The sequence below is a fragment of the Diprion similis genome, chromosome 11 (genome assembly GCF_021155765.1).
Source record: "Diprion similis isolate iyDipSimi1 chromosome 11, iyDipSimi1.1, whole genome shotgun sequence".
Classification (NCBI taxonomy): Eukaryota; Metazoa; Arthropoda; class Insecta; order Hymenoptera; family Diprionidae; genus Diprion; species Diprion similis.
Window position 1 is genome coordinate 6,186,106 of NC_060115.1, and position 15,359 is coordinate 6,201,464.

Consider the following 15,359-nt stretch of genomic DNA (forward strand, 5'->3'; position numbering starts at 1 on the left):
ATGGTGGTATCAAATTTTTCTTTCACACATTCTTTTATCCACTTCCGAAGAGACAGTGGCATATTTTCCATTGTCAAAGTGTGTGATGCAAGCTTTAAATCAAAGCACTATCATCCAAAGATTAAAAAATAATGAAAGTTAAAATCAAAGTTGGAATCAAACATTGGAGACACTCACACATTTTCATACCATTCACCATCACTATGTATTGGGTACAGTTGTCATGGCAACACACGACCAACAAGGATCATGAAGAAATACAAATCTTTATTTTATAAAGAAACATTATACACTCTATACCATAAACTAGTGTGTATTATATATTACAGATCAAAGAAGACATACTTATGTGTTGTTAAAAAAATGGTATATTTATAAATTTGTTTATTGCTATCGTGGTGGAACCAGAATATGTGGAGCAGCGGAACGTAGAGCGTAAATGCCTCCTTCTAGGGAACACACTCTTAGAACTCGACAGTTGATCAGAAATTCTGTGAACTGTTCAAACATTCTGTGTTAAGCAATGAACCCCCCCATAATAGACTCACGGAAATTTAAATGTAAATGTGAACGTTACCAATGCATTGTTTTGATCGTGTTGACCAATAATCACAACAATGCTGTCTCTGTTGTTTGCCAGTGGTTCGGCATGCGGACCAAGTGACATTATGTCTGTGTGAGAAAGTTGGACACTTGTAAATGGAATGTTGATGCTACCCAAAACTGCACCCCTTTCAAATCTACAAAAATTAGAAAAATTGGTGATTATTAGAGGACTGAGATTAATGTATTTTCGATTCTATTTTACATTATTTTATTGTACTCGTAAATCCTGCAAGTAACCACTCACTGTATGTTATTTCGTAAATCAACTACAATCACATTTTGTTTAGTGTTTTGCAAGAGATTCATAAAGTCCGTAATGCTGATTCTTGGCATCTTTTCAGTTCCTGGTTCAGGATCAATCCAGTTTGTTACCTACAAAAGTATATTTATCAGCTGTTACTGCATAGAATTCTAGTGCGAAATTAGTCAATTGTACAAAATTTTGAATAAATGAAGATTTCAGGTTCACCTTTGATTGATCGAGTTGATGTCTCCTGTAAGTAATGCTGGCTGGCGTTTTGTAATACATGGCCATTGAGTCCTTGACGCATAGCTCAATATCGATTTCAGGAAGATCAGAGAATAGTAAAATACATTCGTTAAATCCTGACGTGAGCAAAGAATCTCGCAGTTGCCGGAGTATCGCCAGACCAACCAATAAGGGAAACGAAGAATCTCCCAGTAGAAGTTTGTCCCATAAGTGTAGGATTTTGTGTAGAGGAAATACATCTGTGCAGAAATTAATAATTAGCTAATTTGTCACTGAATGCTTGTCATAAGTACTCACGTGAAAACATTGTCAGGAACCATGGTATTGCAAACAACTCCGGGACAAAGTTGATTGATTTTAAATGATTGGCCAACTGCGGATCGTGAAAGGCTATGGTTTGAGAAAATTTTCCCAAATACTCTTGTATCACTGCAGAGTTGTCCTTTAGAAAGAATTTGTGAAGATACTTAGGGATGAACGCCGATAAGCAAGCAAATGCTCGAGCTGAAACGAAATTTAATTCTTTTTATGATATATTATGTATTGGTGATTAAATGTGAAAACATTGCTTCAAAGCTTTACCTTCATTGTCAAAGTTGAGAAACAAAAATGGTGCTGTCAGTGAATCTAGACCCTGCCAGTATACGTAGTTGGGATTATCTCTAACCCAGGCCTTCAGTAATCTCTGTAGTCTCTGATGGCCTGCTCCCGAGGATAATAGCTCACTATATTGATGACACCGTGGAATGTCGACTTCAATCTTATGAAGGTGAATTAAAATTTCATAAATTTTCTGTTCCTTCTAGTATATTTTGGCTTAAGTTTGCTTAAGTTTGCTCTCAAATGCTTTGTACCTGTCTATCTGTGTGTGTTGGCGTTTCTTTGTCAATCATTTGATATCGGCGTTGTATGTCCCCACTTACGTTGAGTAGTGCTGCCCAAACTCGGCCACGCACCAGTGGTGGAATGTCCTTATGAGCCTCCCTGATGATGGCATCTCTGGTGATTGGGTAACCCTGAGTTCAATGATCGGACATTGTAATTAGAAACGTATTTAGTTTATTCTACAACAAATATGCATGTAGGATTCTGATTGAGGGTATCACCTGCAATAATCTTTCATAGAGTACAATTCTATAAAATTGATATTCTGTGTCCCTTTCTCTAATTATTAGTGGTAATTGTGATGCAGCAAGTGTCAAATCATCCTGTGCTTGGATGTGTGTCCTGTGAAATAAAAGATTTGAAGAATACTGCGACAGGCAATGACTTATTTTGGATTATCACAGTGGAGTTTAGATGGAAACAAGACGTATGTTAATTACCCATTCATCAATCGAGGGTAATTGGCTGTAAATGGAATGTGACATAATCGCTGCCGTAATGTATCCAATGGTACTTTAACCACTCTCAAGTCAAGCAGTCCAGCCATGTCTCTGCGACCAAATATTTGGCCCAACAGTACAACTAAGCTGCAATATGTGTCATTCATTTTTTGTTTATATATTTCAAACTTAGGTTTAATTTTTTGTTGAATGAATAATATACACACACACACACACACACACACATATACATGGATAAGCTTGAACATACTTTGGTACAGACAAAATGGGAGGTCGAGATCTTATTAATCCTTGTTTCTTTAATTCCATTGTAATATCGCCACCTGTAAGTTGCCATAAATAATAGAGTTCATCCATTTTTCTCGCAGTAACACTATTGTAGATCTTTTGTTCTTTCGATATCAAATCTTTTTTTAAAAATTCTTCGAATAAAGTATGTTGTATCAATTCTTCTGGAGTTTTTCTTTTACTGGGGTAAATTTGAAGGCAGGAATCAATGAAGTCTTTAACATCTCCTGGTAACGCCTATCAATTTCAAAACAATGGGTTAAATTCTTTTCGTTGATAGCAAAACTTTTACATAAAATTAAAAAATATATACACCTCGTAAGTTTTGAAGCAGTTGTTTTCCCTCGCAATTCTTTCAAAAATCGTTGTCTCTGAATTTATAAGACTCAAAACTTTACGCAAACATTGAGCTAGCTTGATACCTGACCAGATATTCTGTTTTAACAAACATTCAGCAATTATCATGCCCAGAGACCAACTATCGACCTTTACGCCGTTTGGATTATTTCCTAAAAATACTTCTGGTGCCAAATATTTTGGGTACCTGAAAATTACATCATCATTACAGAATATCCAACATGTAAAAATTAAAGTAATCAAAAAATTAAAAATATAATATATTACCCAATTGGGAACGAAACGTTTTTGCCACTATCCGTCATGTAATAAAGTCCATAATTATACAGCTTCACATTTTCATCTTTGGTAATTAAAATATTGTCTGGACTGAGGTGCCTATGCACCAAGCCCAGTTTATTTATGTGGCATAGACCGAGGAGGCATTGGTACAAAATTTTCTTCACAGATTCCAAAGATAAATTATTCTTGTTGCTCAAAGGCTCTCCGCTATACTCGGCCACAACAACAATCCTTTCTGTTAACGAGAATGCAAGTGAAAAGTTGAGCAAACTCTGTATTCCTCACAGATTTATATTTCTCAATGATGATATAGACTTGCCATGTTTACTCCTAATTATATCCAGATAAGTCGACAGGTTTGGATGCTCTATCGTTTTCAAGAATTGAGACCTGCCATAGATTGATATAGAATTTGGAGTCAGCGGAAGTCCGTTGCTGCCACACAACTCGACTGGATGACTCCTAGCAAAGAACGTCGTTCCACCTAGACAACGCTCATCATCCTCCAGCAGAGCTGGGCACATATTGTTTTCTATAATAGGGAATTCATGTGCATGAGTAAGATTATCAGCAAGTAGGCGTTGCTCAGGAGCTTATATTTGAAAAGCGATTAGACAATTTTTAAAATAAAAGTAAATGGAAGTTTCTTATACTTAAAACATAACTTAGTGTTATAATTTTATTAATAATTCAATCACTTCTTACCGATTTTATTACCAACAAACAATATCAAGTTTTTAAATATTATGCGTCGTTCCTTACAGCATTGTACCGATCAGCTGTTAACTGTCACACAGCTGTCAAAAACTGCAAATAGTTCCATGGTAGAACACCAGACTACGCATTGGTCAGGGTTTAAAAGCTCTGTTAAACGTCCCATACCGGAAACACGTGTTGTATTAATTAACCCTACCTTAGTCATGGAGTCGTGGAGAAACAATTAATTTCAATCGCAAAATATTAATTGAATGGTTCTCAACAAACCAATCTATCGAAACTCAGAAATCAAATAATTCTTTTCATTTTCATCACACGTTACAAATCATTGGTTCGTTACATTTTGTAACCGACTTTAGAAACACGATAAAAAATCCATAGAAATTTAATCGTCTGCTTTTCGTCGGCCTTAGGCGCTTTCTTCTGCTATTGATAAGAAATGTTTCGACTGCTAGGCATTTGATGCAAAGTATGAAAGTATTTGCCACGCGGTTCATTCAGATCATCTTATAATGATACGTCAATTTGCCCTCGTCAAGCTTAATACGGATCGTTTCGCAGAGCTAATCGGGTGTCTTACATTGAACTGGTCGCAATACGGAAATTCACCGTAAAATCATAAATTATATACGTATAGTACGTCAGTATTGACGCAACGGAAGAATTTTCACAAGTGATGTAGATTGCATACAGAATGAATCTGTCTGAATAAATTATCTGAGATCTATCAGAGACGACCTTGACGCAGAGGACACTTTCGGAGGAAAAAGGTCACGCGAATATCAACTCCAATTACGCCTTGGCCTATTCTGTCGGTGCGGAAAAATGGCGCAAGTTCTTAGGGGTAGGGTCGGTGTGTTTACGACAAAGTATTTTCAAACGATCATACCGAAAGTTGAACTCCCAACAAAATATCATCGATCATGTTTTCACACCAGCTGGATTCTCGATGGTACGTAATTTTTCATTCATCAATACTTGAACGAACATATGCGATTACTAGAGGTTAGGTTTGCACTCTCACCAATATTAACACGTAATACAACAATTGTATGAAGTTTCGTAGCTTACAATTAGATCTTCTTAACGCGATTTTGCTGAGATAGGAACGGCGCATTTCATTTGAATCGACCAAGTAACTCTGCGTGTATTTGCAGACAGCCGTTTTCTAATTTTGTTATGCAACATTTTTTTCGATCCGTAGAACGTCAGTTCCAATTATCCAGAAAATAAATATTGGTCTTGTGAAAATAATTCCAGGAGAAAAAAAAAAGTACATAATTATTGAAAACTTTGAAAACTTTAACTAAAGTCAAGACAAGTAATATCCATTTATGCAGCTTGTGAGAAATGTAATTTCTTTAATAGTAAAAGGACGAGAACTCCTTATGCCGTCCCTGTCACCAACCATGGAACAAGGTACATTGATCAAATGGTTGAAAAAAGAGGGAGATGACATTGATCCTGGCGATGCTGTTGCCGATATTCAAACCGATAAGGCAGTGATGACGATGGAAATGGACGACGAAGCCATTCTAGCAAAAATAATCGTAATTCAATTTGTTTACTCCTTATTATTATATTCTTTCTCATAGCTCCTTTCATAAGCCACAACATTTTTTCCTTTATAAATACATCTTCTCTTACGATATCTTATTAAACTTCAGGTACCAGAAGGAACCAAAGACGTGAAAGTTGGCACATTGATCGCTTTGACGGTGGATAAAGGTGAAGATTGGAAGGCAGTGGAAGTGCCAGGAGGATCTACTGCTGGAGCACCTTCAGTTTCGTCTATGACTTCGGACCCTTCTGTTCCACCTCCATCAGCTCCATCTGCGTCACAGCCAATACCAGACGGACAGTGAGTTAATACTTATTGCGAATATTTTCCCAGCTGGAGGGAATTCCGTTTGAATTAAAAGAAGTATGACTTGAAAATGTAACTATTATTGCCCAGTCATCTAGTAGAATACTCTCAATTATCTTTAGTTTCGAGAGCTCGAAAAATGTAAACCCAAGTTAATATATTGCAACTTATACACTTCCAGACATGACTTGACGATGCCCGCTTTATCTCCAACAATGACAACAGGAGTATTGGTAAAGTGGCTCAAAAAGGAAGGTGACACTATTGAGCCAGGTGATGCTATCGCTGATATACAGACTGACAAAGCTATCATGACTTTTGAACTCGAAGACGAGTTAGTACTGGCTAAAATAATTGTAAGTATTATCATATAATCTTGTGTCTGTTGAGGAGATAGATTGTTGCTTAGGAAAATCGTAGTGCTAACTTTTTAGCTGATCTTCATTGCAGGTACCTGAAGGATCTCAAGTTGAAGTTGGCCAGCTTATTGCTTTGACCATGGATAAGGGTTCTGATTGGACTAAGGCCGTTATTCCCGCCACTACTCCGGTTGCGAATGTTTCGAAACCTGCTCCTTCTGCACCATCTCAATTACTCAAACCAGCACCAACTTCGCGTAGTGCACTTCCACCACCAAGCGGGCAGTACGTATGTTTGTGTTACTTTGGAAGTTGATTTTATTGCATGACTGCAGCCCCAAGTTTTAAATATTTCGGAAGTGAATTAAGAATAGTGAATTTATAATACCGTTAGCAAAAGTGTTACAGACATAATTACATGTCCAAATACCGTTGTGATCCAGGGTCTATGGTTTGGCTGTCAAGAGGTTACTTGAAGAGTATGATTTGAGTTCTGGTTCAATAAAAGGAACTGGCCGACCTAATCGTCTTTTGAAAAGCGATGTTCTTGCTCATATTCAAGCCCATGGTCTGCAAAAAGTAGCCCCAAAAATCGGTACAGATTCTAATCATTTTAGTATGTATGCCATGTTGAATTATAATCACCAAAATATTTTATGATCACTATTTCACATTTCCCTCGGTACAAATGTATCCGAGACATTTTATTGGAGTTGAGTTCTGAGCAAATTTTTGCAAAATGATTTAATATTACTTGACTGGTTTTGTAGTAGCTGGGCCACAATCTCCTGCAGCATCGAAATCAAGCAGTTCAAGTGCAATCGGAAATACTAGTGAAAGACCATCTGGATTGGGGAAAAATATCCCGTCTACTTACAAGGATGTTCCTGTCAGCAATATTAGGGCAGTCATTGCAAAAAGACTTGCAGAATCTAAAGTCAGTAACACAAGACTCACTTCGTATTTCGTATTTGCTTTGTTCTAGTATTATGCAGATTTTTTGTTTTCTAAACAAAATTTTGTTTCTTTAGAGAAACATCCCACATTCTTACCAATTCATGGATATGAGAATAGACAAACTGAACGAAATTCGAGAAAAGTTGAAGGCGGAAAATGTCAAAGTATCCGTGAACGATTTCATCACTAAAGCTGTTGCTCACGCACTCCTGGAATGTCCAGCTGTTAATACGTTATATCAGAATGGACAGGTAAATTTGAAAAAATTGTACATATTAATGTGAAGTCTTGTAACTCAGCAGAAAAAATGGTGCAATATAAATCTATTGCCACATTAGAACTTTTTTTTTTTCATCAAATTTCAGATTATTCAAATGCAAAAAGTGGATATTTCGTTCGCAGTTTCTATTCCAACTGGCCTTATAACACCAATTATATTTGATGTTCCATCAAAAGGTTTGATAGATATTACTGCTAGTATTAAAGAGCTTGCTGGTCGAGCTCGTGACGGAAAACTTCAGCCGCATGAATTTCAAGGTGGAACGTTTACGTAAGTTTCAATTGAAGCAATGCCTAAGATATCCAGTTTCATTGGGTGTTTAAATGATGTGAAACAACTGTCTTCTTTGAAATGTTCTAAGTTTTACTCACATTTTATTTCATTGATTTCCATCAGAATATCCAACCTTGGTATGTTTGGCATTAAAGAATTTTCTGCCATAATAAATCCCCCCCAAACAGCTATTTTAGCTGTGGGCACTGGAAGGCAGGAATTAGGTAAGTTTTCTTTCTGACTATGGACCAATGATTTCACTCTTGGTTGTAGAACTTGCATCAATTTTTTTTATTATAAATCAATTGTTTGTACAAGTCTTTGGGGTAAACCCAATTTCTCTCTAAATTATGCATCATAAGTTTCTCCCACAGATTCTAATTTTAACACCATCACACGAATGACGACGACACTATCATATGATAGGCGAGCAATCGACGATGATCAGGCAGCTGATTTTCTAGCTGTTTTAAGAGCCATGCTTGAAGATCCAACTTTCTTGGCTGTCGGGCGGGCTCAAGCATATAGGCATAAACGACTATGATTCTACCCGTAAGTGATTCGAAAATTAAGTAGTTAACAAACTGTGAGTGTTGGTATATTTTTTTGACGTTGGAAAGTGCTATATGGTTTTATGCTATAGTGTTCAGCTAACAGTAATTTCTGAGAAGTATTGTGATACAGTTTTAACGTATCACAAACGATTCAATTTTTACACACAGTTCAACGTGTTTAATTGGACATGTCTTATCTTTTGCCTATGTTCCAAATGAATCATCTTATATCGATGAAGATCAAATATTCTTCCTAATTTTTTCAGGTTCCATACTCATGGAAGAAACTCGGAAAATTTCCCAATTTTCGTAAGTTAGAAAAATTGTACAGAATATTTATTTAAAGATGGATCTGCACCTGTGTGAATGCATAGGACTAAGGTGTATTAAGAGCTTGAACTTCAAAGACAATGTTTGTTTCTAATAAGATGTAAGAACAGGCTTCATTCAAACAGATTGTGATACTTGAAGAGTAACTTGACTTAGTTATAGCTCATACCTCGTTTACATTTTAAATGAAATCAGGAATCTTGTTCACAAAATAATGTTACAATTCAATACAGATTTATTCATGCGGTTTATAGTTGAATTACGGCCATGATGTTACAAGTCAAGCTCAGGCAATGAATATAACGAATTATTACAGAAGTTTGTAAAGCTGTTTAGAACTCAGGGTGTACAATAGGATTCAGCACACAGAATTTCCATGAAAATATTTATTGTACTTTTTTAGTTACTATTAACTACACGTTACTGTATAGCCATGTAGTTTCAATATAATATTCTGTATATTTTTAGTGATTTGCCAATAATACAGGACTTTGTTCGGTCTGCATATGATGTATTGTACATACATATTATTTCGATTTCTAAGTATTTCAAGAAATTTATTTTTTAGCCTTACAATCGTTAGATCAACATTACTTCGGTTCATAATTTATTTATTTATTTATTACGGACATTATTCTTACAATTCGGGATAACCGCATATAAAAACTCTCAATTAAAAAATCTGTAATAAAGATACACTTTTTATTTCCATAGCAGTTTTTCATGAATTTATTTTATCGTTTGATTCCTTTTTTTATTTGAACGTTTGAGCCAGATGAATGCAAATTCAACTGTTCACATAAAGGTATTGCGTGTGGTCACCTCTGCCAACGTATGTTTGGATGTGTTTATCACAAACCTTGGAAGTTCAATTGCATATAACTGTTGCAATCATCATTTTGCAACGGAACTGAATACGATCTAATTATTTCAAAATACTTTGCTTTATGTACATATGGGATGCCAGAATTTTTTTCCTAATCAAACTTCCTAATTTCATTGAATTCGTATACACTTCTTTACTTATAAGAAACTGTAACCAGCATTTCTATATGATTCGACTCATATAATGATAAGAGAGAAAACTACCGAATCCATTCATTTCCACGTGTAATTGTATATTCCAACAATTTCTGTAGTAAATTTATGGTTCAACTACAGATGAAAGGTAAAGTAATTCGTTATCACGATTTAGGAATTGAATTCTGTAGAAGTATCATTTATTACTTTTATCTGAGCTTATCAAGCAACGTGATAATTTTAATGCTGAGCGACATAGCAACACATACTCTCTTCCGATATGATATATAATATGTTACATACCACACGAGTATCTTTAGCTCACTGTTTACATCGTTCGATTCCATTTCAATTCCAAGGTTGAAAGTTCGGTCGAGTATTTTTTCAGAATGAAATTTTCTACTAGTTTTTACTCAATCTCCGACTGGGGGGAAAAAATGGATAGTTTTTTTTTACATAAATGTTACATACGTGTTTTAATTACATATACATAACTCATACAATATTTATAACCCAGCACATGAAGGTTTCAATTTACCGCTGTGACGGTCGTGCATCTTGTATTTCTTAGAATTGACAAAATCACAACAGATCTGACTGGCAGTTCAGAGCCAAGCAAAGAATATTAATAGGGGGATTTTTTGTTCACAATTAATTATTTAAATATGTCGCAAATACTCTTTGTGTGCACAGTGTTGGTATTATAAATAACTTAGTGCCATTACCAATTGGATACTTTGAAATCTGCTTTTTTTAATATTGATAACTTGTCGTACAGATGTTATCCACAAACCACTAAATTATCAACAATATCATTCAATCTATGTATCACATCTCAGTTGATGTCTCATGAAGGTCCATTTAATCCTTCCTTTCTTCTGCAATGTTAACATTGCAAATATTTTAAAGAAATTTAATACTACAGCCTTTGCATAAGAGCTTAATTAAGATAAGGAAGTCGTGGTATTACATCTAACCCTTTTTACAATTATTATTTTCTTAATTTGCGTGCTGGAATTCGATGTCACACTATATGTCGTTGGGAAATATTTGATTATATTATTTGCTCAGAATTTTATTGTCAAATTCATGGGAATTGTATTAAGTAGTATTTTTATGAATGCAAATATGATTTTCGATAAAAATGTTTTTACAGGCTTATGTACAATGTTAGGATATAAAATGCTTGTTTGTTTGGCAACGTGCAACCAAATCACACTTTACAAGCATAATTATTATTGCATCATCTTAATCTAATAAATTGTGTAAAGTACAAATAGAAAAAATCCTGAATGCTCATATAAATGAACTGTTACGTGAAATAAACTATATTGTAGAATGTAGCATTTGTTTGGTCCGTTTGAAAAATGCTTGATTTTCATTTCTTAAAAGTTATCGCTAAATTACAAATATATAATCCAGGGTTAGCAAAAACTGTATACATATAAAATTTTGAGGGATTATTTGAAACTTACTTATCACATTTGTATAAAATTTATCAAAATACTTGTTATGTTTCAATGCTGCTAAAAAGCAAAAATACTTTTGAGCGAAAAGCTAGGCACTTGAGGAAATGTAAAATACATCAATTAATGCCAACCCTGCTTGAAAAAGAAAGAAATATATATTGGCAGCTGTGCTAATAAGTGGTTCTCAAAATATTTTGTTTGTTTAAAGAAAAAAACAAATGATTTTTCAATCATTAAAAGTCTATCGCAAGGTAAATTATGATTTTTTTTTAACACTGACTGAATATGCAAAATACTTTTGTTAAGTGACGTAACTTGATTTTACGTCGAATACTTCGTGTCAGTCTTGAACATAGTATCGATCATCTTTGACCACACTTGATCGCACTAGATCAAATTATTCATATCTGCAATCATTGATAAACTACAATACTAAATGTACTAATCATGACTGTTTCATGTTAATGTTAAATGTAAACTTATACAGGCTTCAAAAATATGTATATTATATATCTCAAGTAAATCTTCGTAAAATAGATAAAACTCTTATGCTAAATTTATTACAGTGAAACTGTATGTATAAATATTTTGCGGCATGTACCGAGGGATCGACTACTGACTATGAAACGATAGTGATACACAGCTGGAAACGAGTGGGAGAATGTTTTCTCAATTTTCCTACCCATATAATTACTTTTTGGGACAATGTAATTTGTTTAATATCCTTTCCGCAAAATTTTTTGGGCTGCACGAATCAGCGGCGTCAGTGTAGATAAATCCGCACAGTTATCTAAGAACGGATGAGCGAGCAGCTCGTCAGCTGTTGCTCGATCATCGACCTCAACAGCCAAGCATCTCTCAAGGAAATTTTGGAAATGAGGAGTTAGCGTATCCCACCTCGGGATGGACGGTTTCCCTATAGCAGCGATCAAGTACAAAGCTCGAAGCGGAGTTTCCTTTAAATATGGCGGCTCCCCTTCGATCATTTCAATCGCCATTATACCAAGGGACCAAATATCTACTTTTTTACCATACTGCTTCCTCGTCACAACCTCTGGAGCCATCCAATACGGAGTCCCAACCATTGTTTGCCGTTTTTCGTCGCCAACAATGTTTGCGCAAAATCCAAAATCCGTCACCTTTACAACCCCGTTCATTCCTAGTAGAATGTTGTCGGATTTAATGTCTCTATGAATGATTCCTTTCGCATGTAGAAAGCTCACAGCTTTGAGAACCTCGCGGCAAACTGCCGCTATCTGGGCCTCCTTCATAATAGTTTCAGTGACAACATCCGTTAATGGCCCTCCATCCAGCAGTTCCATTATCACCCATAGATTTTCGTCTACCAAATAAGCGTCAAGAAAATTGACGAGATTTGGATGATGGAATCCTTTCAAGACTTGAATCTCTGTCAGAATTAGTTCCTTCTTAGGCTGTTTGGTCAAATCAATGTCCTTGATGGCCACTCTTTGACCAGTCCTTGTGTCGGTGGCTCTGAAAACAGTGCCCGACGCACCAGCTCCTACTTCTTTGCTTCTCTCAAACCTTCGATGTGGATCTTCGGGATTGCATATTTTTCGCAGCTCCTCGAAAACCTCGTCTTCTGTCATTTTCCCCACGGAACCTTCAGTCTTTCTTCGTAGTATGGGACTCTCGTCATCCGGGTGACGGATATCATCCGGCAGTCGAGTTTCATCTTCTTCGTTAATATGGTAGGTATTAAAATCTTCTAATATCTCTGTCAAGGTTTTTTCGGAACGTTCCACCTTTGTTCGTGGGGCGGGCTTGGGGTGTTTGTTGAGCTTCGGAGGCAAGTCTGGTAGTCTCTGCTGGCTGTCATTTGAGCTGATGGAGGTGCTGCCGTCGGAATCCCCAGACTGATACTGTTTTTTCGATAGGATTTTATCGATCTCTTGCGACTCTTCGTCGATCAATTTCTCTGTGACAAATGGTTTAAAAACTTCCTCGACTGGTTTTTTCTTTATCGAATAATTGTAGAACTTGATGGCCTGCAGGGCTGCTGCTGGGTGCTCACTCTGCTCGACCTTTGTTATCTGCTTGTCTAATTCTTGGATCCACCGGTCGGGCAGACCCTCGAGTTGACCAGTTTCGACATTTTTGGTAACGTGGATATTCTGCGTGACGTTTGTCGGCAGACCTATCTCCGAAACTACCTCGACGTTGCTGTTCTTCTTCTTTGTAAATAGCCTTGTTATACTCAGGCTCATTTTGGCACGCGGTTTAGCAACGTTTATCGACGGGCGTTCCACCGTGGTTGACGAATTTGTTTTCCTAGTTATAGAAAACGGCGAGCGTTAATACAAGGTATCGAAAACGCGGAAACTGATCACACCCATTATTCAGGGTTCAGCCGCGTAAGTTGCGAGTCTCAGTCTTATCTATTTACAATCTTTATTCATTTGCAGGCGTGTTCTATTTAATCATTCACTCGGCACAGACACCACTAATTATCTCACTTACTCCTGGAGACCTCTCTTACGTGGGTACAGTACACTGATATGCTTTACACATTTACCTAATTAGCACCAGGCTAGAACTTGGAACTGCAAGTATCCACGTCACTTTCGCTCCTTACGTTTTCCGCTGGTTCTATATTGCAGCAGAGAGTGTTATAGAACTTCTTTTTCCCGATTTCACACGGAAAATACCTAATTTTAACGATCGCCAACGGACACTATCGCCATCTGCCTTCGACTGATTCAGCAAATGAGTCACCCCTGTCTTTTCCGTCTTTTCGACGCGCCTGCCAACCAAAATCGACAGTATCGATAGTTTCTTCGTGTAGTTCATTGGTGTGTTATAATTATCATCACATCACGTGATCCTGAAAAGAGATCTGATTGGTTGATAATTTTACTTCGTTTGCTCTGCCTTACTTATCACTGGTTTCCCATATCAAGTTTGACGCTGTTGTTTGACATACGCATTTGAACGGTGAACTGTGAAGATACTTACGTCAGGCGTGAGGAAAACAAATAAATAATTTTACGCAATTTTACACGCATCCGGATTTTCGCTGCTCAAAGCGTACGAAGATGAGTGCTATAACGAAGGCCAGTAGACTGTTTAATGTAAGTTGTCGTCGATACATTTTCTTTCTGTATATTTTTGCAATTATGTAACAAGACGTAGAAGTGGGTGTTTATTTAATCTTGCTTATTACAGGTTAGATCTTGCATTCTGACAAGGAATATTTCTCGCAGCTCAGTTAACTATAGTGATGATCCCAACATTATTCATCCCGAAGCACGTGAGCCGCACATTCCACCTTATGTGGAGCGGCAAGGGGAAGACATAACCTTAAAACGAGCTAGGTGGGTATATAACGAACCTGTTTGGACAAAGTTAAATTAGAATTATCTTGCAGGCTCCTTTACCAGTCTCGCAAGCGAGGTATGTTGGAAAACGGTCTCCTTCTTAGTACTTTTGCCAAAAAGTATCTCGACAACTTCAACGAATCCCAAATGGTACTGTACGATAGATTGATCAACTTGCCTTCAAATGACTGGGACATATTTCACTGGGCTGCAGAAGTTAAGCCGACTCCGTCGGAGTTTGACAATGAAGTCATGGACTTGCTCAAAGAGCATGTTAAAAATAAAGACAGAGTTAGCAGATTGATGCAACCAGAATTGTAATTAGTTGCAAATGAGTAGCCATTGCGATTAGAGATATTATAAATGTCATTACACTACAGATGAATTTACTCTTTGGCAGAATCAAAAGTGAAAAACAGTTACAAACGATACAGTATGGAAAACCAAATGATCATCAACATTGTTCTTTGTTTTGGAGGAGTTAATAGTGGGTCAGTATTTTGTATTTTTTTATATATCCAACTTGCTCACGTGTCATATCGGGAACATTGGATTTATTTCTCAGTTTTAGTATTAAATTATTTTGTTGTGTCTCAAAAGTACAAATTTAAATAAAAGTTGAAATCCATTTTATTACAAAACACATTTTTTCTCGACAATAAATTATTTAAAATTATTTTTATACACGAGTACTAGTTGAGCTGCATTACGGATACCAATTTTCAATCATTCTTAGATCTTCGTCTTTCATCATTTTGAGATCTTAAGGTTGAAAAACAAATGGATCCTGTCATAAACATATCAACTCACCATCTTGATCACACAA

The 15,359-nt window shown here is 36.3% G+C and overlaps 4 protein-coding genes across 5 annotated transcripts; 2 read left to right on the forward strand and 2 right to left on the reverse strand.

The window, feature by feature from the left end:
• Positions 1-246: 246 nt before the first annotated feature.
• Positions 247-4,329, reverse strand: LOC124412133 (TBC domain-containing protein kinase-like protein). 2 transcript variants are annotated; one of them, XM_046891771.1, is made up of 14 exons: positions 4,075-4,329; positions 3,689-3,901; positions 3,355-3,604; positions 3,046-3,274; positions 2,693-2,967; positions 2,422-2,568; positions 2,203-2,323; positions 1,951-2,112; positions 1,679-1,856; positions 1,394-1,600; positions 1,076-1,335; positions 851-978; positions 578-740; positions 247-498 (listed from the first exon to the last, which is right to left on the reverse strand). In XM_046891771.1, exons 2-14 carry the CDS (start codon positions 3,891-3,893, stop codon positions 391-393), a joined length of 2,433 nt encoding a protein of 810 aa, XP_046747727.1. In that variant the 5' UTR covers positions 3,894-3,901; positions 4,075-4,329; the 3' UTR covers positions 247-390. The 2 variants fall into 2 exon arrangements, with proteins under 2 accessions (XP_046747727.1, XP_046747728.1); XM_046891772.1 differs by having other exon boundaries at positions 4,068-4,329.
• Positions 4,330-4,538: 209 nt separating this feature from the next.
• Positions 4,539-10,818, forward strand: LOC124412427 (dihydrolipoyllysine-residue acetyltransferase component of pyruvate dehydrogenase complex-like). The gene is made up of 12 exons (XM_046892286.1): positions 4,539-5,038; positions 5,455-5,636; positions 5,754-5,947; positions 6,135-6,309; positions 6,404-6,597; positions 6,756-6,907; positions 7,083-7,249; positions 7,344-7,520; positions 7,635-7,819; positions 7,946-8,046; positions 8,197-8,374; positions 8,643-10,818. The coding sequence occupies exons 1-11, from the start codon at positions 4,912-4,914 to the stop codon at positions 8,364-8,366; spliced, it is 1,824 nt and encodes a 607-aa protein (XP_046748242.1). The 5' UTR covers positions 4,539-4,911; the 3' UTR covers positions 8,367-8,374; positions 8,643-10,818.
• A 923-nt stretch (positions 10,819-11,741) lies between these two features.
• LOC124412430 (serine/threonine-protein kinase PAK 2) lies at positions 11,742-13,709 on the reverse strand. The gene has a single exon (XM_046892289.1). It carries the CDS (start codon positions 13,421-13,423, stop codon positions 11,912-11,914), a length of 1,512 nt encoding a protein of 503 aa, XP_046748245.1. The 5' UTR covers positions 13,424-13,709; the 3' UTR covers positions 11,742-11,911.
• A 402-nt stretch (positions 13,710-14,111) lies between these two features.
• Positions 14,112-15,153, forward strand: LOC124412433 (succinate dehydrogenase assembly factor 2, mitochondrial-like). The gene is made up of 4 exons (XM_046892292.1): positions 14,112-14,287; positions 14,382-14,530; positions 14,584-14,850; positions 14,934-15,153. The coding sequence occupies exons 1-4, from the start codon at positions 14,252-14,254 to the stop codon at positions 15,016-15,018; spliced, it is 537 nt and encodes a 178-aa protein (XP_046748248.1). The 5' UTR covers positions 14,112-14,251; the 3' UTR covers positions 15,019-15,153.
• Positions 15,154-15,359: the final 206 nt, after the last annotated feature.

Coding starts and splice junctions, on each gene's coding strand:
- LOC124412133 (XM_046891771.1), bottom strand. CDS start 3,893: ATGTGCCCAGCTCTGCTGGAGGATGATGAGCGTTGTCTAGGTGGAACG. Junction 1,601..1,678: donor TCTCAACTTTGACAATGAAG/GTAAAGCTTTGA, acceptor ATTTCGTTTCAG/CTCGAGCATTTGCTTGCTTA. Junction 1,336..1,393: donor GTTCCTGACAATGTTTTCAC/GTGAGTACTTAT, acceptor ATTTCTGCACAG/ATGTATTTCCTCTACACAAA.
- LOC124412427 (XM_046892286.1), top strand. CDS start 4,912: ATGGCGCAAGTTCTTAGGGGTAGGGTCGGTGTGTTTACGACAAAGTAT. Junction 7,521..7,634: donor CGTTATATCAGAATGGACAG/GTAAATTTGAAA, acceptor ATCAAATTTCAG/ATTATTCAAATGCAAAAAGT. Junction 7,820..7,945: donor TTTCAAGGTGGAACGTTTAC/GTAAGTTTCAAT, acceptor GATTTCCATCAG/AATATCCAACCTTGGTATGT.
- LOC124412430 (XM_046892289.1), bottom strand. CDS start 13,423: ATGAGCCTGAGTATAACAAGGCTATTTACAAAGAAGAAGAACAGCAAC.
- LOC124412433 (XM_046892292.1), top strand. CDS start 14,252: ATGAGTGCTATAACGAAGGCCAGTAGACTGTTTAAT. Junction 14,531..14,583: donor ATAACCTTAAAACGAGCTAG/GTGGGTATATAA, acceptor ATTATCTTGCAG/GCTCCTTTACCAGTCTCGCA. Junction 14,851..14,933: donor AGATTGATGCAACCAGAATT/GTAATTAGTTGC, acceptor ACTCTTTGGCAG/AATCAAAAGTGAAAAACAGT.